This window comes from Melanerpes formicivorus, unplaced genomic scaffold (assembly GCF_026170545.1).
Source record: "Melanerpes formicivorus ecotype bairdi unplaced genomic scaffold, bMelFor1.0.p_v2 SCAF_11, whole genome shotgun sequence".
Classification (NCBI taxonomy): domain Eukaryota; kingdom Metazoa; phylum Chordata; class Aves; order Piciformes; family Picidae; genus Melanerpes; species Melanerpes formicivorus.
This window is the reverse complement of record NW_027142363.1, coordinates 3665522-3692562: the sequence shown is the minus strand read 5'-3', so window position 1 is coordinate 3692562 and position 27041 is coordinate 3665522. Positions and strand designations below refer to the sequence as shown.

The following is a 27041-nucleotide window of genomic DNA, read 5'->3' as shown; positions in this document are numbered from 1 at the left end:
TACTTAGATTATGTGCTCTTTGTCTCAAGTCTTAAGCCTTATTTGGTTCACTGGACACAGCAACATTTGCATGGGATTTAAGGATTTGCATGATGACTTCAAAAATCGGAGACTACTTTTGTGGCTAACATGATACTCTGCAAGATGTAATGATCATTGGATAAGAGATATGAGAGTTCCTTTTGTCAATGCAATATGCTGTCTAAGCAGGATAGGCAGGCAGCTGAGAGCTACCAGAATTCCTGCAGCTGGCATTGCTCAGTCAACTTGTGACAGCCACTGTGGACACCTAAAACGTTCAGTATCAAAAGCTTACCTTGAGTTTTCACTGGATCAGATATTTGGCTGGGGTCACTTAGTCCATATGCATTAGCTGCCCTCACGAGGAATAGATAAATTGCATTAGGTTTTAGCCCTTTAACTGCATAACTCTCTGTTTTCACATTTTCAGCTACAGTTTGCCAGCTGCTACCAGACGCATGGCTAAGGATAAAACACACACACACCAGCAGGTTAACATGTGCTTCTTCAGCAGCGTATGATGCACAAGCGCAAGCAGAGCAACATCACATGAGACTCTCATACCTGAAGGCCTCAATTATGTAAGAGGTTGGTGTTGCACCTGAATTCAAATTAGGTTGCCATGACAACGTTACTGTATTTCTGCTGACATCTGTAACCTCAGGTTTTGATGGAGCACTAGGAATCAAGTTTGGGTCAGTGGGTCTTGGTGGCTGCACTGGGACTCCAAATTCTAACAAAAGAAGAGAGAACTGCTGAGTATAGACAGAAAGCAGCTGTAAGCTAAATGCTATTCACATCTGCACTGAAAATTTATGACAGCATCAGATAACTTCTGCATTCCAATTACTAATTTTCCTTTCTGTATTTTGTTCATGCAGAGAAACCCTGACTGATTTACCTTGGACCTCTATGTATGCGCTCCATGTAGCTTCTCCACTTGGGGTTGAAGCAATGCAGGTGTACCGACCAGTGTCACCCAGCTGAGTAGGAAAAGAAAGGAATAAATATTTGAAACAACCAGGCACTCAATGGGCTAGAAAAGTAATTACAGCTCTCTATGTTCCCCCATGAATATGGATAAATGTATTAGGCTGCAAAAACTTTGAACCAGCAACTTCTTCCATTAGGAGTTACGATTTTGTGTGCTGCAAAATGAAAAGGGATACTTCTTCCTGAGCATTTGTCCAAGATCTGGCAAAGCTGCAGATTCGAATTTAATGCTACCTATCCTGCAACAAACAAACTGAAGGCCAGTTCCTATAGCATTTATTCCTTACTCCCCAGAGCTTCGAAAAAACAACTGGAGAAGGAAATCAGATGACAGGTCCCCATGCAATTGTCAACCTTCTGCCTAAATAACGTCTGGGGATTTGCCGGCACTGCAGCACCAGAGAGCGTGTCATCCTTAAAAGCTTAAACATTGCACAGGGCCTTGCACATAAGGGGTTCTCTGTATTAGTGTAATTTTCACTCTATAGCAGATCCAAAAAGAAACCTCCATATGCTATTCTCATCCATTTCTGAATGCTGGATCATTTGGCCATATGTGACTTAATCACATTTCAAAAGGGATTCTTTTTCTTTCCTAAAAAGCAATGCTATCCTCCTAAGGTCTCGGCCTCAGCAGATGAGCTGAATGGAAATGCCTGAAAATCACAGGTTCAAACTGTAAGCCAGTGTAACTTGTAACTGGCAACAGGGCAACTCTAGGGGAAGATAGTAAAGTGATGCATTCAGTCTAACTTTAAAAAAAATATAAACTGCTCCATTTCAAACCACAGAAAAGAGAGAACAGTCAGCAGGCTAAAACTTAGCAGCATTGCAGAAGGCTTTACCGTGTGCAAGGCATGAGTAGTGATGCTGACCAGTTACCCACTGCATCTCCCTAAGGAAGCCAGCTATTTGACAGGTCGTTAACCATTTCAATGGAGGTTTGCACTGCTGAGTGAATATGTTGCAACTTTAAAAACTGTCTTGAAAAACCTGTGTACATGGCTCTGGTGCTGCAGTGTGCGAAACAAAGGTCTTCTTTATAAACACTTGAAATAATTAGATCCTTTTAATATATCAGTACTAAAACCTAAATAATTTAAGGACTCATCCTACCGAAATACCATGTTTTGTCTTCCCCTTCATGTTTTAAATACCCTTAAATACTACCTCTCAAAAGTATTTTTCCTTATGAAATCTGAAATTCTGTGGCCTAGGCAAGAATAAGCCACAGTGTTAAGCATAAAGAATGAATAATCTGAAAGGATAAAGTATCAAATATTTGAATACACTAATTTAACAAGTCATTAATTCTAAATGCAGGATGTACCAGAACAAAAGTGCCCAGAGGTGAAAAAAGGAACAAAAATAAGTGAAATAATAGCCAGTTCAAGCTACCTTGGCATAACGGATCTGTAACGCTCCTGTCTCCAACTGCTTGATGCGAGAGTCCTGGGTAGAAATGAGGATCCCATCCTTTTTCCAGAGGATAGTGGGCATTAAAGTGCCTGTGGCCATGCAATTCAGTGCTAAAGTACCATCTACAGCTACAGTCTGATTCACAGGACCCTGTCGGATGACAGGGGGTGGACGGTCTGCAATCACTGACAGAAGAAACAACAGGAAAGAGATTTCTGCAAGTGGAAGCAATCTTTGAATCATTTCAGCAACAGCTTGCTTGAGGCTTTGAAAGAAACTAAAGACAATTAAATAAGTAATTGAAGTGGGAGGTGTGCATTATTCAGGGCAGGGTGCATTACAATGAGGCACAACTACAGAATTTTAAAATGAACAGAACAGAATAAACCAGGATGGAAAAGACCTTTGAGATCCTCAAGTCCAACCTATCATCCAACACCATCTATTCAACTAAGCCATGGCATCAAGTGCCCCATCCAGTCTCTTCCTAAGCATCTCTGTGATGGTGACTCCACCACCTCCCTGGGCAGCACATTCCAATGGCCAATCTCTCTGCGAAGAACTTCTTCCTAACATCCAGCCTTAACCTCCCCTGGCGCAGCTTGAGATTGTGTCCTCTTGTTCTGCTGCTGGTTGCCTGGGAGAAGAGACCAATCCCCACCTGGCTACAGATACACAATGCATTATTTTCAGAGAACAAATATATTACAAAGTGATATCTGCTAGGCATTCCCTAATTCCAATGTCTTTATAAAATAATAAAGGAATGAGAAAAGGCTTCTTAAATTCTTTGTCAAGGCACAAATTTCACCTTGTTCATCTTCTACCATGTAGTAGCATTCAAAGACATAGCAATCAGGGAATAACCTGCTAAATATATACTTTCAATTTTTTTATCCTGTGCCATGAACCACCTTGGCTTGGTTTCCTAACTGGGAGATGCCTAGCGGTGGGGTAAAGAGAAAGCTAATGAATGGGACCATATTAAAAGATCTCAACTAAGAAATATTTTTTCTAGTCATTTCTACCTGTTAATTCCTTGATGACTCAATCTGTCAATAGGAATTCAAGGTCACAGAGAATCCCACTGTGTGCATCCATCTTAATGCATTTTTCACACAATGAAAATTGAGTATTATTAATGGGTTATTTGGTAACTGCACAGAGAAGGGGAAAAAGCAGCCTCAGTATTCACAGAAAAAAGAATGATTGTCTCCATGATTTTCTTCTTCCATTATCTAATGGATAATAATAACAACTGAAAAAACAAGAGGCAAAAGCTATCTCACTGTGTTTCAGTGACCTCCTATACCTGTACCACCCAACATGACATGGACTGATGATCTGAATATAGACACAACTTCAAATGACACAAATATTTTCATCAGTGTCATGGGGGACTTAAGAACTGGCTTGGTAGCTGAAATACAAACCTGAAGCTCTTGTAATTTGTGAACTTCAGATATGTCTAAATTACTTTTCATAGCAACAGACAGGGTGTTAGTACTGCTTTTGTTGGCTAAATTTCAACTCTCCCAACTTTATTTGCATGTTCAAATGACAGTCTGTGTTCTCAGCTGCATAATTTATCCTTTACTTGTCCTAACCTGTTGCAATCCATTGCAATGCACTGTGAGGCTGTTAGTGCTATTCTGTGTGGAGACAATCATCATAAGCTCACTTACAGTTTGTATTTGACTTTGGCAGAGCTTTGCAAGTGTCAGTAGTAACAGGCTGACCAATCTGTGCACCTATATGAGAAATCTAATGGCACTGAAATACATGGCTAATCTAAGTGCCACTGAAGCTGATGGCAACGTCTATTATCTTTAGGAGTACAGGGCTATCATTCTCCATATCCTGCCTTCACTTACATAAATGCACCAAAACAATACTGTCCTAAGACATTATACAAGACAAGTGCCCATGTGGTCTCTTCTCCCAGGCAACCAGTGGTAGAACAAGAGGACACAGTCTCAACCTGTGCAGGGGAAGTTTAGGCTCGAGGTGAGGAGAGATTTCTTCCCAGAAAGAGAGACTGGCCATTGGAATGTGCTGCCCAGGGAGGTGGTGGAGCCCCTGTCCCTTGATTGGATGTGGCACTTGGAGCCATGGTTTAGTTGTCAGGAGGTATTAGGTATTAGGTAATAGGTTGGACTTGATGATCTCTGAGGTCTTTTCCAACCTGGTTGATTCTCTGATTCTAAGACAATGTACAGCAAAATGAAATATTGTGTGTAGCTCCACAGGCTTGCTGCAAGGCCAGAATGTTCTGCAGGGTGGGGAGAAGGGAGGACAGCTCTGTTTCAGATCCCCAGAGTCAGGACCTCGCTTGCATCTCCAGGTATCACAGAGTGCTTTTGTATGGTCACTTTGCTTCCCTTCCCTGAAGTCAGATCAATCCAGAACACATAGTCATAGTAAAGAAAATGTATTTCAATAGATTTGATTCTTCCAAAGTTCAGATGACAGAATAGAAAAGCTCATAGTTATATTGGCTGGGTTTGTTTTGTTTTGTTCTTTTCCTATAATTTTTTTCTCACCTCACCTTCTCCCCAGTGAAAACTCTATAAAGAAATGTCACTTACCCACTTCTGAGAAAACAGGAAGAAAGCAGTCCTATTCTTCCAAACAATGCCAATCCGTTGGGTGGAAATAAATGACTTTATTCTCTAGACTGCATGCTCCTAGTCTGGAGCTATTTCTATATTTTCTACAGGGCAAAGGCCCATATTTCGAAACCATCCTCAGACAACAGCTTCCCTTCCCTCAAAGTCTCTCCACAGACTACAATTAACTTCTGTTTCCCTAAGTGCTAAAATGATCATTTTTCCTGACTATTAAAAATACAGAGTCTTTCCAATAACTGGTAAATTGGCCTTTCACCAGCATATATTACTGCTTGCAGTCATGCTCCCTGTAGCTTTTTCATCTTATTTTTTTCCCTAGCTGCTCCTAAAAAGGAATGCAGGATAATATTGATTTGTATGTTATTCTGCTGACTTACAGAGAGGTTGAGGTTGTTTCCTTGCTATACCAAAAGAAAAAGGGGGAAAAAACCCAGAGAAATGGGAACGCTAAACAGACACAGAGCAGTGGCGGTGAGGAACTAGGCAGCAAGAAATCTGCAAGCAAACTAAATCTAGGGGGGAAAGCTAAAAAATGCTAGATTAATTAATAGATGTGACAAAAATACATAAACTGAAGTACACTTGCTAAGTGTAAAATGAAAATACAGTATCATAGTATCAGTCAGGGTTGGAAGGGACCACAAGGATCATCTAGTTCCAAACCCCCTGCCATGGGCAGGGACACCCCACACTAGATCAGGCTGGCCAGAGCCTCATCCAGCCTGGGCTTAAACACCTCCAGGGACAGGGCCCCAGCCACCTCCCTGGACAACCCATTCCAGTGTTACACAATATCCAAGATTTTAAGGCCCTGACAAGAGATGGCCAAAACAAAGGGTTTATGTTCAAAGACACGTAATCCACAGTCATGCAAAGCATATTTCAAAGTGGTGTCATATCACCCCACTGCTACCTTCAAATAATACATAAAAACTTGTAAATGATTAAATAAAGGTTTTCATTACCATCAGTAACTTCCAAGTAGGCTTTTGTAATGATGCTTCCTGCAACATTTAGAGTCTGGCAGATATAGTACCCAACATCAGATCTCTGGACATTGGTGATAGTGAGGTCTCCTGTCTGGGAAACTGAAAATCGGCTGGATGACTGAGGGGGCTGGTATGAGAAAAGTAGATTCTACAAGATGCATAGGAAAGAAAGGGGGGGAAAAAAGGGTTAAATAAATTCAAACATCAATAATCTTAACTTTAATATATCTAAACAAATTAATCTTTTCACATTGTTGATAAACCAGACTGCTCTCAGCATTTTAAGTATGCCTATACCACACTGTGTATAGCTTTTAGAGTATTTGTTAGTGATAAAATAGGTTTAGATATGCACACATAATTGTGCAAGTGTTTCAGGATTCTCTTCGGTCAGTGCTGGGTTTTACATAAAGTTTAACAAGCACTAGTGAAGAAGTGATGCATACAGATACCATAATGGTGGAAGCAATTGTGGTGAACCTAAGTAATTTGCTTTAATATCCCTTTATAGTACTTACTTCAGGGCATTCTATTGGTTTAATTTCAATGTGGTTATTTGTATTTTAACTTTTGCATTCCTGAGAATGGAGCAGGTTGGGTTTTTTTTAAAGAAAATGCTGCTTAGGTCTCTCTAATCATAGTGTTTGTGTCCTACAGAATTAAATCCTATGCCAGTTACCACTTAATATAGCTTTGATATGAAGTACCCAAGTATTTACAAACAGTGGTTTAAAAATCATAATTCCAATCAAAATACAAGTCATGTATACTAAATATTGATTCTGAATTTCTGCTTCTGGCTGAATAACTTGTGATTGAGAATGCTTTAACATCACAAAGACTATTTTTCACATCTCTTTCTTGCCTAGCAGTATTTTGTGTTTCCAAAAAATCACCCAAAGGAATGGGACACAATATTCTCTCCTTCAGTATTAGCAAACTCTATTCACTGACCCCTTCCTTCAGTTCCCTTAATGATCACAAGTAGTCACCACTTTGCAGAGCCAAAAATGAGCCAGAAAAATAATGTACTCCAAAACACTTGGCAGAAATGAACCAGTTCCAAAAAATCCAGGGCATATGAAACTAAAGGCATAATATAGCAGTATATTTGTACCAGTGAAGATTGCAATCTAAATTTGGTTAACAACCTAATTGTACTTAGGTATTTAGACAGAAATGTTGCAAATGGAGTCAAGAAGCTGATCTCTAAGAGTTCTCAATTTCTCTGGCCCATTGTTTTATAACACAAAGAACCCTGTCACATGCTATTTCACCATTCATTCACAAGAAAACTGGAATCCCATATTCTTTCTTATCTTTCAATAAAGAATACTTTGTGTCACATCCTTCCTTCAAAAGATGGCTCTGAAAGAAAACTGTGCTTCCCTTGCTGTACTATATTGTGTTTCACCCACTGGCTTTCAAAGAAGCCCTCCTATTCAAATAAGGAAGTTGGGAGAAAAAGTGACCTATTCAGGTATGACCTGTCAGCCAACTGACTGAGTGGGAAAGTAGATCTCCTTAACCCCAAACTAAAGTCCTCCCCATGCAGTGCTGGAGATTAGTACAGCAAACCTTGCAGTTTGGCAGAAACACACATACACAGGGCAAACCAACAGCTGCAGGAAACATTCTGAATATTTGGGAGTTCTTGGAAATTCAAACAAACTTTAGCCTTAGTCATCTCTTAAAAGTTCTCCCTGTTAGGTGAAAGAGTTTCATAGTAGTGAAATGTGGAATGCTTCTAGTTGTTTCAGAGATTTCTTTTATTATACAGGAGGCTGAGCACAACACACATAGGTATTTTAGTAAGGCTGACATCACCTAGCATGCACGTGGCTTAGAAGCAGAGAAGAAATATCCACCATCTCCAAGCTCCAGATCTATTTCCCACATCTAGCATGTGACATCATCTCTTCAAGAACGTGCCAGCAGGAAGAAAGGACAGAAAGCCTGTTTTACCTGACTTCCCTCTCTCCGCCAAAAGATGGCTGGTTGAGGGTTTCCAGTTGCTTCACACTGGAACGTCACTGTTCTCCCAAGTGCAGCTATTTGATCTCGAGGCTTTACAACAAACTGTGGAGGCTCTGAAAAGAAAATACCAAGCAAACAGAAAAAAAACCAAAACAATCAAATAAAAAATAAACAATCACACTATCAGAATACCAAAGTTAGCCTACTTGAAAACACATTTTGGCGACTGAATTTAAATGGTGTAATCCAAAATATTTGTGGCTTTCATAAGGAGAGGCAGCACAAAGATGCAGCGGTCTCTAAACAGCCACAGCTTCAGCATCACTTTTCTGTTGCTGGTCCTGCCAGTTAAAACTCTCATTGTGCTTCATAAGTTCTACCAATTTAGTAAAACAATCTGCAGAGCAACAGTCACCAATAGGGACAGATGTGCTACAATTTGGTTTCTAGAGGAGGAGTATGGCTACAGGTCAGAACAGAGAAATCTTTGAGGGACAGCTGACACACAGGCAACGCTTTGTCATGGGCTGCAATAAACTATCCTTTCAGGCTTAGATGCATAAAAGTCATAATCTTTGAGTTAGGAGAGCTGAAGAGAGAAGAAGCCCTTGATTGCTTATGTAAGAGACTTATGTAGTCAGTGTCTCCAAAAAAAATTTAAAGTCAAAAGCCCCAGAAATAGCACTGAACAAATCATAACCATTCGAAATCCTCAGTCCAATTACAGAAGTATGAATTTAAAGGAACAGCAGAGCTAAATGTCTTCATTTACATAGGCAAAGACACGCTCAAAGGAAATGTATATGCAAATGAAGATAAATTTGAAACATCTGCTGAGACTAATATTATAAATACCACCAGCACTGTCCAAACTGTTTGGTTTATACAGACTTCAACAACATCTTCATGCTGCTGTAAATTGAATGTCAAAAAATCATGCCAGTCACATAACAAAAGAAAACATCAGCATAGATGCCAGCATGAGGTATCTTGATGGGGCCAGCACAGAACAAAAAATCTTAGTCTGTTTGGCTGCTAACTCTCACTGCTTGAAAAATGTGCATCAAATGAAAGACTATTTCCGTATTCATTTCAAATTCATTCTCATCATCTGTCCAAAACTAATTATGGTCTCTCTCTCTCCCTCTCTTAGGGTTGGGAACTAAAGGGATGATTTGAATGTTACTTTTAATAGCTCTCATACTTTGGCTGTTCAAAAAATTTTTTTTCTTTCAAACACTTTTACACTTAGAAGATCTTCCTTTAAAGAGGGTGAATCATAGATTTCAAACACATCCAAGTAGTTTATAAATATCAAGTACCTGTGGCTTTATTTAGAATGAATTCAGTAACACTTGCTGTCCATTCTAAAAGATTGCTTGAACTTTCAGTTATCAGTTCCTCATGCCTTGTGTCTGCTCCCTAGTAAGTTTGCATTAGAATACACTCTTCCTACAAACCTTCTGCTTTGGGAGGAATTTTTAATGCACAAAGTGTTGTTATTTACATTTGGATGCAATGCTACCTTTCCTAGGATTTCCTCTGCAGAGAAACTCCCCAGAGTGAAGGTGAGGTTGACCTACAGTGATTAGTGGATTTCCAAAGATTTCTCTCACAGCCATTTAATCAATACCTTGGATGAAGATGTGGGAAGACTATGACATGACAGCATGTTTAATTCAGAACAAAAGGTGAAACTGCTGGGGGTTTGCCACAGGGTTGTAAGGTATGATGAGGAAAATGGAGATGAGCATGAAGCACCTGTATTATACAGTTGGAGTATAAGAATAAATTTAGCATATAGTTAAATTTAGGGCTTGGCTGGTTCTGTGCTAATCTATGATACAATGTCCCACAAAACAGAACTGAGAGTTTCTAAATCCTGTGCTAGTGCATAGGGTTCATAAAGTTTCAGATTTCTGAGAATTGGTACAGCTTTGAGGAGATCAAAACAGTTGTGACCACCAGAGAAATAGCTGAACCTGAAAATGACCATCTGGGGACTACTGAACACAAAAAAGTCAGGGGGAATTCAGACTTCTAGGAAACCATGGTAACATCTACTAAATGTTTCTCTAAATATTATAATACATATGCATTTTGTATGTATGTTATTATAAGTACATGTGTGTACTCTGCATATCTGTATTACTGTAAATCTATTGCCATTGAGGTAAATAAATAATAACAAACTTATTAGCTTCCCTGTCAGAAGAACTAAAGCAGGGTTAAGTGAAACACTGTTGTTAAATTCCATTCAATGTTCACTGCATGGAAGCATTTTCACTGGACTTTCTTTAGACTTCAGTTTGCATTCTCACCTTAGGTCACATTCATGGGCTATGGGATGCATATACTGTAAAAGATGCTGAAATAACAACCCACTTAAGGAAAGAACAACTTCTATCCTTGAGGTCTTTAGAACAAAAACATTTTTTTGTGGAACATGCTGAAGTTCAACTAAGGCAGTCACTGGAGAAACATGGCATTAGGATTTGACTTGTTACATCATGTAAAAACAGACAGAAAGTTAGCAACCCATTACCTTTCTCTTTGCCATTAAGTTACCCATACTTCATGCAGAATTTATTCTGTGCGATGTGTCTTGTCAGTAACAAGTAAAAGATGGGAGCTGATTGGTTGAAGGAGATGGAAAGGGATGGATGGGAAGGGGAGGAGAAGTTCCCGTCACAGTGATACGATGACTAGAAGATGGCCAATAAAATTTCAACTTACCAGACACAACTAAAAACAAAAACAAAACAAAAAGAAAACATGGAATAAATAAAATTGAATAGATATGAAACAAAGCAAAGAATAAAGCAAAATAAAACCAAATAAAAAGGGCCCTTGGCAAGGACTTTAGAAAGCACACATGTATTTTAAATGTTGAACCACATTACTTTTCATTTGACTTTAAAGCAGAATTCTCTATCATATGCTGAAAGCAAGATATGGAGGAGAATGGGAAACACACTGACACAATGGCCGGGCAACCTGGGTTCTACCTCAAGCCTTTTCAAGGGACTGCTGTGCAACCTTGAGTGATTTTCTGTTTCTTTCTTCATTTTATCATTATTTTTACACATCAAAAACTTTCCATGGTACAATTAACTTGAACTCTCTGGTAAATATCAGTCTGCAATATCGCTGAAATGGAGCACTGACATTCACACCCCTACAAAAGCATCCCAACATCTACAAATGGAAAGTATTTTCCTGAGGCTAACAGTTATTACAAAGAAACCTTCTTTACAAATTAATAATATGCTGAGGCATTTTGCTCATAAAGCAATCTCTTCCGTAGAAGATTGCTGTATGAAGCTTTAATGCTTACTATTCAACTGCAAATGCAAAATAAGCCACAATTAAAACTAATTTTAAATGATTCTTAACTTTTTCTTCCCATTCAGAACCTCAATTTCACCAAAATACTCAAAACCAGAGAGGGATGGCACAATACTAGATTTTTTTTCACCGTCAACAGTCAGTGGTAAATTATCTGATATTATTTTCATAGCTGAAAATTGTCATACATTTTGAAATGGCACAGACCCTGGCAGGCTATGTTTGCTGAGAAAAGAAAGGCATATTAGAAAGCATTCCAGCTACATACCATGAATTGAAAGAGCAGATTTAAAATCAAACATAAAAAAATCATGCATTTGGAAAGCACACAAAGATACTGACAAAAAATGTCAATCAATAATGGCTGGTGGGTTTAAGGTAATTACAGTTGGAGCCTGAAAACATACAAATTGTTTTTCTCATGCATTTTACAAATATTCAGCCCTTCTGCAGTCTGGACTTTTTGCTTCATGTTGAAAGTAAAACAGCTGTTGGTCAGTAGGGTAACACTTGCACATCAAGTAGGTAACAATACTCAGCTAAAACATCTGGGGAGAAACAAGTAATATCCAGTAGGAATACTGGCTTACTGTTCAATTAAATACAGAGGACTCCAGGTGTATCATGCAAATGAAGCAGAATCAGATATGGTAGAGGAATTCGGTTCATGTTGAAGACAAGAGTTTGCAACTGAATGTGCCCAAATCATTTTTCAACAGTCCTGGCTCACTGGCGAGGTCCCAGAGGACTGGAAGCTGGCCAACGTGGTGCCCATCCACAAGAAGGGCCGGTTGGATGAGCCAGGGAATTACAGACCTGTCAGCCTGACCTCACTGCCAGGCAAGATTATGGAACAGGTCATCCTGAGTGCAATCACACAGCACTCAGAGGATGGCCAAGGGATCAGGCCCAGCCAGGATGGATTCAGGAAGAGCAGGTCCTGCCTTACCAACCTGATCTCATTCTATGATCATGTAACCTGCCTGGTGGATGTGGGGCAGGCTGTGGATGTAGTCTACCTGGACTTCAGCAAGGCCATTGATACCATCCCCCACAGCAAACTCCTGGCCGAGCTGTCAGCCCCTGGCTTGGACAGCAGCACTTGGAGCTGGGTTAGGAACTGGCTGGAGCCCAGAGAGTGGTGGTGAATGGTGCCACATCCAGCTGGCAGCCAGTCACTAGTGGTGCCCCCCAGGGATCAGTGCTGGGTCCCATGCTCTTTAATATCTTTATCAATGATCTTACAAGGAGACTGAGTCCATCATCAGTAAATTTGCAGATGACAGCAAGCTGGGGGCAGCTGTTGATCTGTTAGAGGATAGGAGCAGTCTGCAGAGGGACCTTGACAGGCTGGACAGACTATTCTAAAATCAGATCCTACAGAGATTCTGGGTTGTACTTTACCAGAGACTTATTTTTTTAGGAAATAATCCCTAACAGAGGGATTTGAAATTGTCATTTTGAAAGAAAGCAAGTTTCAGTTTTAAGAAAGTGTTCTGTCTTCATCTGTGGGTTCAGTATTTCTCAAAGGGAAAACCAATGCATGTTATTCATAGAATCATTTTGAGTGGGAAGGACCTTTAAGATCATCCGAGTCAAGCTGCTGAGGAGTTGGCAATGATGCACTAGAAACCTTCAGAGAAATATGCTCCATCCCTAGACTCAGCTCTCAGATATTCTTGATCATGTGCAAGAATATTCATTTGTAAATGAAAAGCTCTCTACTAAACTTGTAATTACAGTCTGACCAGCTCTGGAATTAGAAATGATTCCTCATAAAACACAACTCATAATTCACAGCAAATAGCCTGATATGAGACTTAATGGGATGCAATTCTTGAACAGAGAAAGAAACTCTAAATTACCAATTTTCCATTACTTGAGTAGTGCCAAAAAAATACCAAGAATGCAAAGCTAAGATCTCTACTGAAAGCTCTCTTGAAAATTTCTAACGGATATAAATCTTTCTTGGTTGCTCAATTATGTCTCCACAAATTAAATTAACTTCTGAGTGCTGAATTTCCTCTTCTGTTTTACCAGACAATTTTTTTTATGTTGGAGGTAAAAAACCAACCCTGTGAGGCAAATAAACTTTCTGCCCACCTGCAAAAGCAGAGGGGATACTGACAGATGATACATAATACATACTGATGTATCATACATAAATGAATCCCTGTAGAAACTCAGCATCACATTGGTTGCAAACCAGTAGCAAGGGCAAAGGGTGAAATTTCGTTGCAAAATTTAAATCACTGTGTCAGAGGAACATCATGTGGTTCAAAAGAACAACAATAACAGCAACAACTACAACAACGACCAGTTTTGCATTCTGATTTACATCCTGTTGCTATCTAAGGTTACTATAACCGAGAAGCAAATAGCTTTTCCTCCATTGTTGGACATTTTTTATGACAGCTCTTTCAATTCATTTTCCCAGTGTTAATCATGGCTTTTCCCACTGTGATTAGGGGTAGTAACCTGTTTGTAAAGATAGGAAGCTATCATGTAACACTTCAAATGCCAAAGGAATGATATTTTTGCCTGTCAAATGATTTCCTTGCCATGTGAGTGTTTTCAGGGAAGACATGTCCAATCACTGAATAAAAAAAGAAAAGTGTTTTCCAGACTAGTGACGTGACCTTTTATGCTTTAGTCTTGCCAGAACCTCACTTGGACTACTGGGATCATTAAATCTACTTACAGGAGTAGGAATTTGCAGTTTTAGGGTTCAAACTACAGGCTTGTATACTTGCCAGATATTAATGGAGCAACTGTTGTATTTGTCAGATGTAGTATGGTAGGGTCAGAGGATAATCAGGTTAGAGGCAACCTCAGAGGTTTATAGTTCAACCTTCTGCTCAAGCAAGGTCAGCTGTGGGGGTGAGACCAGGTTGCATAAGGGCTTGATGCACATGTGTCTCAAAAACCTCCAAGGACTGAGAGTGTACAGCCTTTCAGGGTGATTTGTTCTACTTGCTTGACTGTGCTTAGTGAAGAAATGTCTTCTCATATCCATCTTCAGTCTCCCTTGTTTCAACCTAAAATTCAATGTTTCTTGTCCTGCTACCATGCATAACTGTGCCAAGACTGGTTCTGTCCTTACCAACAACCTGTCTGGGGGGCTGCAGTTATGTATCCCTTGAAGCCTCCTCTTCTTCAAGGTATGCTAACATCATTCTCCAAGGTACGTATGAGGTGTCAACATACTGTGTTTAATGCCTGCACCTCTAAAGAACACATTTGCCAATCCTTCTCAGAAAGGTGAATGCAAATGCTGATTGACTGTTTCTCTCTAACTCACTGTTTTCCTCATTTAAATAATAGAGGTTTGCATCTGTTTCTTAGTCTGATATTGCACAAGCTATGAAACTCAAGCACACCAATCTTGAAACCTGTGGTAGTAATTATCTATCTCAAAGAGAGCAGAACTATAGACACTTCCATTCATTTATACTAACAAGGTGCTTTTGAGATCCTGAGATGTAATGTAGCACTTAATTACTACACAGTATTCTGTTCTGCCTATTAAATACTCATTAATTATTGTTCTATTACTATTTATGAATAGCTTCCAGGTGCTCAGAACATATTCAGCTGACACAACATGGAACACTTTTGATTTAAATCCAATGTGCTTCATTTTTGATTACTTAAATAAAGAGCTTCACATCTTCAAGGACTGCCTGGCATGCACACAAGAAAGCATAATTCAACACCAGAGAAATGAAACAATTTCATTCTTCAGGTCAATTATTACTTACAACAATCTAGCTCATAGACAGTCATTAGCTTCTGTATACAGAAGCCTCAGCCATACAACTAATCTAGAAAATGGCAGTCACAATGAAATTTGGGCTGCTTTCAATTAATTTTGTGATGCATTAACGACAGTCCAAATGAAAATATCAGAGGTCAAATATTCCGGTAGAAACAAACCATTCTGAGATGGGATGTGGGAATGAGCCACTGTGCTAGAAGAGACAGTGGAGCTCAGGAGCAGGTGTTTCTGATGTGGTTGGCCAGGTAGAGACTAGAAATGAGTGGGTGAGAAACCTACTGTTTATATTCTGTCTGAAATGAGCGGGAAGAGAACATTTGGGTACTAGAGCTGAACACAGAGGAAATAAGAGACTGAACACATTTAGCAAACTAGTCAAACTGACTGCTCTCTCCTTAAAAAAACAAACCTAAACAGTCTGAAAACAATATTTTCCAATTCCTTCCTAATTACAAACAAAAATTTAGTAAAAAGCTGCCAACCTCCTCTATTCATAAACATGTTTCATTGTGAAGCCTGCTAAACTCTGAACTCTGATTAACTGCTTTTTACCTTCAAGTATCTGAACATTCACCATTGAATGTCTTTCTGCCTACAGGAAGGCTGGGGAAGGACTTCTCAGTATCTCAGGTAGTGATAGGACTAGGGGGAATGGAATGAAGCTGGAGGTGGGGAGATTCAGGCTGGAGGTGAGGAGGAGGTTCTTCACCATGAGAGTGGTGAAGCCCTGGCATGGGTTGTCCAGGGAGGTGGTTGGGGCACTGTCCCTGGAGGTGTTTAAGCCCAGGCTGGATGAGGCTCTGGCCAGGCTGATCTAGTGTGGGGTGTCCCTGCCCATGGCAGGGGGGTTGGAACTAGATGATCCTTGTGGTCCCTTCCAACCCTGAATGATGCTATGATACTATGATATGATACTATGATAGTATGACTACCAGACATTAATGTTGGTGCTTTGCAAAAACTATTGTTAAGGGAGATAGCTGAAGACCATGTGCCATGTTTCACTTCCTCTACAGTGATTCATAGGCTACCTGTTCCTATCAAAGCTATCTGAAACACGCAATATTCTTGATACGTACATCACTCCGCGGTCATTTGTGGAAAACATCACTTTCTGCAGAGAAATAAACAAAGCCCAAAATATCTTCTTCTGAAAAGTTATACATGCTGCCATTCAGCTGTCACCTGGCTTCATGCTTTGAAAAATGGGAAGATAACATCTGGTACATTACAAAAGAATTGGGAGTTTATAGTTCTCCTCCTCATTGGTCCCTCTATTTTCAGCTGTCACTTCTTGAGGTCTAGATATGTATATAAATAATTCATATTTTCCTACAGTTGCTGCTAGAATTCACATTCATGAAGAACCAGACAGGGACACTCTTAATCACCGTGAATGTTTTCACAGAACATAGTCCCAGGGCATGAAGTGTGATACGGTGACAGCACAAACCTCTAAGGCAAGGTCTAACAGTCTATCGCCAAGCTTGCCACAGCCACATAGTTGAGGCAAAATGTTTACACGAGATTTTTGACGTTTCAAATGAGAAGTGATGACTTGTAATGCCAAACCCACATCAAGGAAGTGATTGTGTTTTATTACATTCATGATGACTCAAAAAATTCTGGTTTGGATTGCTGCTGATGTGTCAGATAAACGCTTCTTAAGTTTAAAGGACAAAGGGACTATGGTTAACTTCACAATTGCCAAAAGCAAGAAAATAGAAATCTAACTGCTTGGAAAAGAAGCAAATTAATCATTTTATATAATGGTACTCAAGAATGAAATAAAGAAGGAGTTGAGTGAGTAGATTTGATAGTATCATAGTACATTAAAGGTTGGAAGGGACCTTAAGAGAGTCGCAACCCCAACCCCACTGCCAGAGCAGGATCACATAGGTTAGTCCGCACAGGAATGCATCCAGGTGGGTCTTGAAAGTCTCCAGGGAAGGAGACTTTTACAGTAAGATCACTGTTAGAAGTAGTGGAAACCTAGAAATCGCTAACAATATTTCAGATTCATGCATTGAAAAGTTAATGAAGGGATAATATCAGGACCAGTTAGCTGCTATGCTCCTCAACATACTTCCTGTCTTTCTATTTATTTTTTCGCTTCTTACAATTGATACACATTCTCTCATCTGTCTGAATGCTGAGGACATGTCACATGCTGGGCAGCAACTTAGAAACAGGCTTGCTGGAGCCTTCTCACTGGGCACTTACACAGCTGCACTTAAGAGCCAGTGGCCAAAAGACAGCTGCAGTCTGGAAATCTGGAAGCTGCATCCCCATGACACTCACCCTGACCATGCAGGGTGGAATATATTGTCTCATTCTGAGCACAGGACACATGCCTGACAGGCTGGATTTAGCTTATGCCTCTTAACTTGGTATGCAGAGAAAAAAGGGCAGGTGCTTGTGTATGTGCAAGAGAGCTAACATGCTCTAGAAGTGATCCAACAATGAAGAAAGGCAAGCATCATTCCTTGGTGCTGACAGTACAAAAAGACCCTTGAAAGTGCAAGTGCATTTAGAGCTGGTACATGCATGCACCAGGGACAGACACAGGTGTGGATACAGCTTTGAAACACGTACCTAAACACTTATGTCACAACACATGCAAGCATGGCATTTCAACATCAAGTTCAGAACTAATTTTAGAGATCAACTTAAAATGCCATAGATTCAAACCCAGCAACTCTCTCTACTGCAGGAAGAAGGGAGGTATCTGTTCTCAGCTCTGTGGTCAGAGAAACAAGCAATTTGTTGGTTTTATTACTGCATTAAAATGTTACTAAGCGTCTCTCCTTCTTTGGCAGCTTAAATGCCACCCTTTGCTGATAGCATGAGATCTGCACATGACTCAGACTTCTTGCTTGGGTGCTCTTCTGTTTTCAAGAGCTAGACATGGACCCCTTGAGGATTTCTGGCCATTTTGACATTTAATTTCAGCTGAGAAGAATTTCCCTCCTCAACTTTAAATGCCAGGGCTGGGCAGTAAAATCTGGCTCTGTCTCAGCCGTGTCTTGGTCATGGAACTACGTTATCTTAATGTCTGCTTCACAACAGGCTAACGAATCCTCCCTTTAAAACACTGAAAAGTCGAGATGAAAAGGTTTGCACAAGTGTGCATGTGTCTGCATGTGTCTGTGGGGGAGGAACTGCTAAAATTTGTGGGAAGGGAACACTGTGTAAAATGTACTTACACGAGATTTTTTGATTTGCAACTGATTTTCCTGATCCTAGCTACAAAATAAGAAACTTCATAATCTCCCCTTCTACAGGATACGACGAATCTATCTATGATATAAAAATAGACCTTGTAGTATGGTTTTAATAGGTAGCACTTCTCAGGTTAATACATGTAGTAGGCAGTTTAAGACATTTATATATCCTGTCATCTGCCTTGAGCTGAAAAGATAAATCTGATATATGGGGAGTTATAAGACACAGAGAGAGGTATTGAAGGTCTTCCAGAAGTTCCTCTTCTAGTCTCCCCTCACCCCTCCTTGCTCTTGGTCATACTAAACCATCCTATAAACCAAATACAATTTAGAGAGGACACTTCAGACAACTCTAATTCTGTCTATTTAGAAACCAGAGTACTGCAGTAAACTATGGAGTTCTGTTTCCCAGGCTTCTCTTTTTGGAGAAGGGTTGTCTTCCCCTGTGTTTAAAAAGAACAGATAATCTTGGGCACTTCTGCAATCTAAGTAGCCATGGCTACAAATATTTATACAAAAGCCTTTTAAAAGAGTGAAAAAAGAGATTAATTTTAAGTAAGCTGTGCAGAAGTATAAAAAGATGATGATAGCTGAATGCTATCTGAAGAATTCCTACAAGTTTCCTATGGCCTTTTCTTTTTTCTTTAAACTTGCAGTAAAAGATAATAGTGCTGAAAAGGAAGCAGTGTGGGATTTTTCCCCCAGCTGTTTATGACAGCACAGTTTTCTTTTTGGAGAGAAGTACTTGAAATCCATAGCAACCTCCTTATGATAATTTCAAGCTGTATGTGAAATATGGCCAAAGCCCCATGATCAATGGATACCAAACTCACTAAAATGGAAGGATAATAATTTTTTACAGTGCTGTAACTATTGAGCATTAAAAATGCCACTTTGAGCATTCAATACTCAGTAGAAATCACTGCCAGTAGAAACAGATACTATTTCAAATGACTGGACTTCTTTTCATGGGGACACCACATGCCCACATAGAGACAACCCAAGTTTACACATGGGACACCAATGCCTGAATTTACGATTGAATAATATCATCAGGAAGGTAACCATGACATGTTAACACATTTCAACTGCAGACAGAAAAACCTACAACATACAACATTTCTGGGGTTGCTTAGCCTGGAGAAGAGGAGGCTCAGGGGAGACCTTCTTGCTCTCTACAACTACCTGAAGGGAGGTCATAGCCAGGAGGGGGCTGGTCTCTTCTCCCAGGCAAGCAGGACCAGCCCACATCTCCAGCCTGTCCACATCCCTCTGGCTGGCACCCCATCCTTCAGTCTTATCAACACAACTCATGACAATTGTTATTCTTTGTGCTCTACTGAATTTTATTCATAAACCCCCAAATCTGCAAACTCAGCAGTCTGTAGTAAAATTCTACTTTGTTTGTTCCAAAGGCAGAATTATTGAAATCTTATCTCTAGAATAGCAATCACCCAGCAGTCTGTAACAGTGAATAATAAATTAGAGTTCAAGTTTTCCAAATCTACTTTTTTTTCAATTCTCTGCAATATGAGATTGAAAGGTAGAATTGTAAGGAACTTTACAGTAAATAAAAACCTTTCAGCAGGATAAAGTCTCTAGCTTCAGCTTATTTTTATAGTAATGTTTCCCCAACTTATTTGGACTCCTCCTGCTCTACTTGCTCAGAAACATCTGCCTCAAGTCCTTGTCTCAAAGTGATAAATTGCTGGAGGTGCTCTCAAAAGCTGCTAAGTGTTACTTCCCTGTGAGCAATGGCAATCACTGTTGTGAGATTCTACGTAAGTATAAGAAATCTCCATTGAAAATTTAAAGCCTGTAGAAGCAGTTCTTTATTAAAAGGTTACACAGATGTGAAGCAACTGAAATATTTACTGATTCCTTCTTTTACCTGTATTTTAGACACACTTCAGGTATCATACTGTTCATCACTTCCATGAGTAGAACAAGCACCTTCAGGGTACTAATCTCTTCTTCAGATAGTTCCTTCTCATTAACTGTTAAGATTTATATTCTTTCACCAGAAACAGAAGCAGTCAAACTCCTTAGATCCTTGACAGAAATCTGAAATGCTGTCACAGTTTACAGCAGTCGTTAAGGGGGGAAAGGGCTGTCTCTTTAAGCTACACAAATCACAAGAGATGGTTTCCCTCGTTCATCCTGCAGAATGCTTATTACATACAAAAATCCTGTAGTTCATAGGACAATTGCTGCTCCTCCTTCCCCTTTCATGGGGATTGAAGACAGAATATGGCCTAAAATTAGTCATTTCGGGACGAGATATATTGACTTTAAGACAGACCATGTAGACAAGTTGAGATTTCAATTCAGATCCTAGTTTTAAAGTTCAGGTGGTTAAATTCACCCATGATACTGTAAGGTGTTCACTGCAACTCATAATAACTATGATATACCTCAATAGCCTTTGTGTAACCCCATAAAAATTCGAATTCTCTCTTTGTTATTTTAACAGAGGTGTCTCAGATGCCTCTAAAGCAATTACACTTGCAGTGTGCTTATAATGTGTACCGGCAGCCTGACGCAGTGGAAACCTTTCTATGGTATCTGACAGATAAAAGAGCAAATCCTATTCCTTTTCATTCCGGGTGGTATTCTCAGCCCTACCCAGAAGCCTTATCAAATAGATGCTTTTTTACAACATGCCTTGAAGGTACTTCATACAAAGAGGGGGTGGAAGGAGGAGGAAATTCCAGATCTGAAGCATATGCCACCTTTTCAGATTAAAATTCCTTGTCAGTTAATTAGTAGAGCAAAATGACAGCCAGAAGGCTCTTATCAGAAGTTCCGCTCACTATCCACACAAGCTCTTTTAACCCCCAAATTCATGACGTCATAAGACCAAAATCCTTGATATCAAAGTTCACCCCAATAAAATATGGATTGGTCAGTGTAATTTCCACAGGAATTCCTCTTTGTTGCTGCCAAACTGATAACACTGAATGCATTGTGCCTGCAAGCAGCAAAATTTACACGTTACAATTCAGTCACAGCTGCTGCATGTTTAGATGCACATAAGGCAGGGCGCTGCAGCAAGTGTTGGGAGCTTCTTCACAGCCACTGCTTGAGGAAGAAGTGTTAAGAAAAACTCCATGCCTGATGAGTGTTGTTCACTACCAACATGCTGGAGACCAACCAATAGACACCAACAGCTGCAGCGCTGGTGTTTTTCTTATGAACTTCTCAAGTCAACTGAGATACTTAACGTGTTTCTCTCAACTCCTTCAGAGTAGCAACCGTACTGCCATTGCTATAATGGTTCTAAGCCAGCTACGTGTCATGACTTCCACTGGAGCCATAATTTCTGCTTGTATCAGAGAAAAGGTCATTTCAGGATAAAATAGGCACTTTTTATAAAATGGGATGCTAAAAAGGTCTAATTAAGTACTGCAAATGGGAGTGAAGCAAATGAACATCGGGGGAAATATGCAAAACCTTTTGTTGTTAGATTCACTTAGAACATTTTTATGATTAAATGTGCAATATGCAGATTGTTGAAGTCCCACTGCCATTTACATTAATGGTAAAACTATTATGCTGTTAGAACTAAAATTGTGAGGCATGCAGTTTTGGTCATTTTGTGTGTCTCAGGACCATGGGCTTCAATTATACACACAATAACCAAATATATAATCCCATTTCTACAGTTCTGCTTCGAGGCATAAAACTAAACCAATCACATAATAGAAATTTCCACAAAGACATGAAAAGCATGTATATTAAATACCTGCACAATAATATCTCAAACTTGCTCAGTGCTAGGGCAAGAGAGAAATCCACTGGTTCCAGAGATGTACTTTTGGTCATTGTTTCCCTTTCCTGAAGCAGATCAGATACTGGGTAAAATATAAAGTATTGGAGAAATATAATGTATTGTATTTTGGGCTGCTTCCTGGCAGTTTGTATTGACTGAGGCATTTATTCAATAATTAATCACCTCCTGAGTGCAGTGCTTCCACATGTATTTAGTAACGTCTCTGAATGCTTTCATATGCACTAGACATTGCTGCAAAATGAAAACAGTGGGCTGAGACACTCTAAATTTAGGAAAATGCAAACAGCAGGATTACATCCTCTGAACTATTTCATTTTCCAAGGAGAAAACTTGACTGTTTCAAGGATGGAAATGCTTTTAAGCTCCAACAGTAAATGGCTAAGTGAATGGTTAAAACTTCTGTGTCAATACAGAGCTCTCAATTTGTTTCAGAACATAACTGAAAGTGCAGTAAAAATAAAACATCTGTAGTTTATATAGGAAACGTTTATAACCCTCAAAGTTAGGAGTCAGTATAAAGGGAAACAGTGATTACAGTAATCAGAATAACATCAAATTGGCATTGATATTCCTTCCCCTCTTTCGTATTTTCTACAGTTAGAATCCTGTTATATATAGTTGAACTATACAAGCTGACAGTTCCTAATTCACAGACAGACTTGGCCCATTTGCCTAGCTCAGAGGTAGCAGCACTGTGCAGCTTTGCTGAGACAAGGAGCACCTGTAGGGCATGCACTATGCACTCCAAAATCTGCTAGATTAAATAGGGTCAGAGCTGACCTGGAGCTAGTAAGACAGCCAGATCCAGGGCAGCTCTCCGCTCAGACACCAGGTTAGCTACTGGACATGTTTCATCAACACATCCCCGACACCGAGGTATCTCAATTAGCCCCAGTGTTGCACGCTCCACTTTTTAACACTCCAGATAACCCTGTAGAGTGCAGAACATACACATCATTCACAGTGCTTGAGGCCTGAAAAGTGGTGAGTATGGAAGAATATATGTCCTCTGCTTAGCATTGCTACCAACCCTAAGGCCCAAGCATTGTTCCACTGCCTACAAGCCTTTCTACTGTGTGCTATGTTGTGTTTGGGGCAGTGGTTCCACTCTGTGGACACTTGACAGATGATTGCTGCCCTCTTCTAACATGGCCACAAACATTCTGGGGTGACCATTAACAACTTCTGTATTCTTTCTTTGCCATTTAGACTGATATGAAAACACTAAAGCCTATTACTGAGATAGTGAGGGGAGGAAATCCAAAACAAACTCCTAGGAGAAGATAAAAAAGAAAAAAACTAACAACAATCCCAGAGGAACCAAGCAAAAAGCCCTCTCTGTCCTTTGCTGAATTTAGCAAGCCTGCATGGTGGCAGCTGTACCTTCCAAGGCCACGATTTGCAACATACACCTCTGCTCATAAATATGTAACTGAAATAACTCTACTTGGCATAGCAGAACACACATTTATTAAACCCCACAGTCAACAGTTCATGTAACAATTACTAGAAGGGCAGAAAAGACTTGTCATTTTCTTTCCTGAAATCAACCAGAAGTACTACCCGCAAGAAAAAAGCAAAACCAGTCCTCAGAGAGCTGTGTGTGCTGAACAGTCAGAACAATGTCACCTTAGCACTGAAACAAGATCAAATCTAACTCCTTAGTCACAGAGAGTGCAGTCTAAAAGTAACACTTTGGGGGGAAAAAAGAAAAGAAAAGGTTTTAAACATGGGTAGAGGAGGGGGATGAGGAAGAAGAGAAGGAAGAAAAAGAGGGGAAAATGTGAAAAAAATACTAATGGAAATGCCTGTGCTCTAAAGGAACTCCTTTCGACAGAACTCGGTCCTCTGGATACTCTAATAAATGGATTTTGATTATAACTACTATATTCCCATATAGAAATGTGCCTTATACATTATAGTTTCTCACATCAATCAATTCTAGACACTAGTACAGACAAATGGCTCAGGAGGTAATCAATTCACAATGGGAAAGAAAGTAACCCTTAACAATATTCAGAGACCAAAGCTGATACAACATACATATGTACTGTGTAATAGAAGTACATTAAAAAAGATCTTGCTGAATCAAGACATGATCATGCTACTTGTAAGTACCATTTTATTACCAAAATTCAAAAGACCTCACTCTAGATCTCTAACACCTACACCTTATGTCATTTTATATCCAAGTAGCACTGTTAACTTAAATGGGATAACAAGTGTTTATGATTCTGAATAACACTACAAAGGATTAGGGCTACTAATATCTTATTTCCAGAAACATAACTGGAATGTGCTGCCCAGGGAGGTGGTGAAGTCACCATCACTGGAGGTGTTTAGGAAGAGACTGGATGGGGTGCTTGGTGCCATGGTTTAGTTGATCAGATGGTGTTGGACAATAGGTTGGACTCGATGATCTCGGTGGTCTTTTCCAATCTGGTCTGGTCTGGTCTGGTCTATTCTATTCTATTCTATTCTACACATTTACTTAATATTAACATATTACAAGATTAACAGATGATATAAGACATCACCTTCAGAACAAATGGCCATTGAAAAATATTTGTGTCTTTCAAATAAGCTTAGTGTTTGTGTGTTAATCTTCTACTCTAAAACACCGAGCATGAGAGCTGGTTGTTTTGCAAACATAAGGCATCAGTTTTCTATATAAACATCATGGTGACTAATAAAACAGAACATCTCAAAATTCTTGGTTTTATGGGAGCTTCAACAGAAGAATTCTTATTTTCTTAACATCTACAGATGTTAGAGACACCCAATGTTTCTGGTGGAAAAAGGAGTGCAGGTTGAGGGCAAGACCTTTCCTATTACGGTAAATGTGTCACAATAGAGGCCTGTTACCAAATCAAATGATTTTAAGCCCATATTTCCCAGAACTCCATAATGAGTAACTCCCACTGAACAGAGAAAAGGACAGAAAGACCATCAGTGCTTAGAAAAAAGCATCAGGATGACATCATTGCCTGTTTGCAAGCCAGGAGAGGAAGAGAGGGATTATCTGGGCAGTGAACATCTGGATTGTGTATATAAAGGCAATGAAGGATTTTTACACATATTAGTTCACCCAGTTCCACTGAATTTTTTACCTTACAAAGAAACAGTAGTGCTGTGATACGCTTTTATAATGAAAAAGAAACAGGAATGCCAGTGGTCTGGGTTAGCCTATTAAAAGATACAGAAACAGATTCATCATTTGCTGCTTCTTTATTATATTTCACTGAAAAAAAAATTGGAAGACATTTTCAGCTCACAACTCTATGAGTTAAAACAATGTAGTTTAGCAACACCGGCTTCCCCTTCCTGTCAGAGTTTCAGACATGAAGGTTGTAAGCGACATGATTCTGATCACAGTGAAGCTGAAAATGTATTCCATTCCCCATCCCAGTGCCATAGAGATTGCTTACAGATAAATCTTACATGTGAAAACACAATTCAAACCAAACTGATATATTTGAACTTTACCTCACAACACATCAGAGCTCCTGCACAAGATGCAAGTCTAACAGCTGTACACAGATTCAGCCAATATGTTCATAGCAACTCTGTAAAACTCCATGGGAAACCCATCGACTTTATTCTGGATTGGAGGACTCTGTAAATAAACATTCTTACCTTGAACTGTTAGAGTTGCTGATGCTTCTGCTTTTCCAACCATGTTTTCTGCAACACAGGTGTAGGAGCCCATGTCTCCTGCCATAACTTTCCGGATTTTCAGGGTATGATCATCACGGATTTCATATCTTTAAATATACATAGCAATAAACAATGAATAGGAATAATAGAACTTTGAACAGTTTCTGTAAGGGGTAAAAAAGATGGTGGGCTTGCTCTCAAATATTTTTATGCCTACATTTCCATTGGAAATAAAAACATGTACAAATCCTGATAAATTGAAAATGCAAAAAGAGTTTAAAAGGCAAAATATATCCAAAACCAGCGTTGAAAACCAGCGTGAGGCAGTTTTACTGACACCAGAATTTCACTGGTGTAATACAGCTGTAAAGTTCAAACAGAAGGGTTTAATTGTTAGTAGTCTTCAACAAGCAAATGTGATAATTAGTGTCTGTACATTATTTCTATCTGAATGAAGGACTTTTAATGGGGTCGAAAAAAACCCTCACCGAATTACAAGAAGATGAGAATTGATTGAAAGTCAAGATAAATCATGATTCATTTGATAATTTTTTTTAAAGGACATTGTGGCCTTTCCTCTCCATTCATTATCTTTCTTATCTTCTTTGTCAGTGTGTTTCACTTTATGGGAAGTAGATTTTTCTCTTAAAAATGCTATAGTTTGTATTAAAGCCATAGATGAAGCTGGATTGGGTTGGCCAGAAGTATCTGCTACAGGGTTTTTTCTTTCAATTCCCTCCCCTAACACATTTTTAACTGATCATTCAGAACTCAAAGTAAACAAACAATCTACCTATCAATCACAGAATGCATTTCATTTTAAGAAGGTGGGTTATTTTTTGTCCAAATTAAAGCAGTGACAGAATAAAAACCGAAGCAAAGACAAAACCAAACTAAACAAACAAAACCCCAACACCCACCCCCAAAAAAAAAACCCTCCAAACCAAACAAAAAGAAAACAACAAAACCAAACCAACCAACATAAACAACAAAAAAACAACCAATCCCCAAACCAAATCAAAACCAAAAGCTAATTGGAAGCCTAGCAACACAACCACACATAACCTAGGCAGCTTTCTACATGACCAGACTACATTTTGTATCAATGGCAAATAAAATGTACACTTCTTGACATTGTAATCTACTGTGTACTATTTGTTATACATTCTCCAGAAGTTTCAGTCATTACAGAAGAACTTTTAGATGACTCTG

The 27041-nt window shown here is 39.4% G+C and overlaps 1 protein-coding gene across 2 annotated transcripts in view; it reads right to left on the bottom strand.

The window, feature by feature from the left end:
* ROBO1 (roundabout guidance receptor 1) overlaps positions 1-27041 on the bottom strand; it is a 633792-nt gene that overhangs the window by 60865 nt on the left and 545886 nt on the right. For both annotated transcript variants that reach the window (XM_068144423.1, XM_068144425.1), the window contains 7 exons: positions 25809-25936; positions 8018-8142; positions 6029-6200; positions 2413-2618; positions 923-1004; positions 586-754; positions 317-483 (listed from right to left, as the gene is read on the bottom strand). In XM_068144423.1, coding sequence (XP_068000524.1) covers positions 317-483; positions 586-754; positions 923-1004; positions 2413-2618; positions 6029-6200; positions 8018-8142; positions 25809-25936 — 1049 coding nt within the window. The remainder of the gene's footprint in view (positions 1-316; positions 484-585; positions 755-922; positions 1005-2412; positions 2619-6028; positions 6201-8017; positions 8143-25808; positions 25937-27041) is intronic.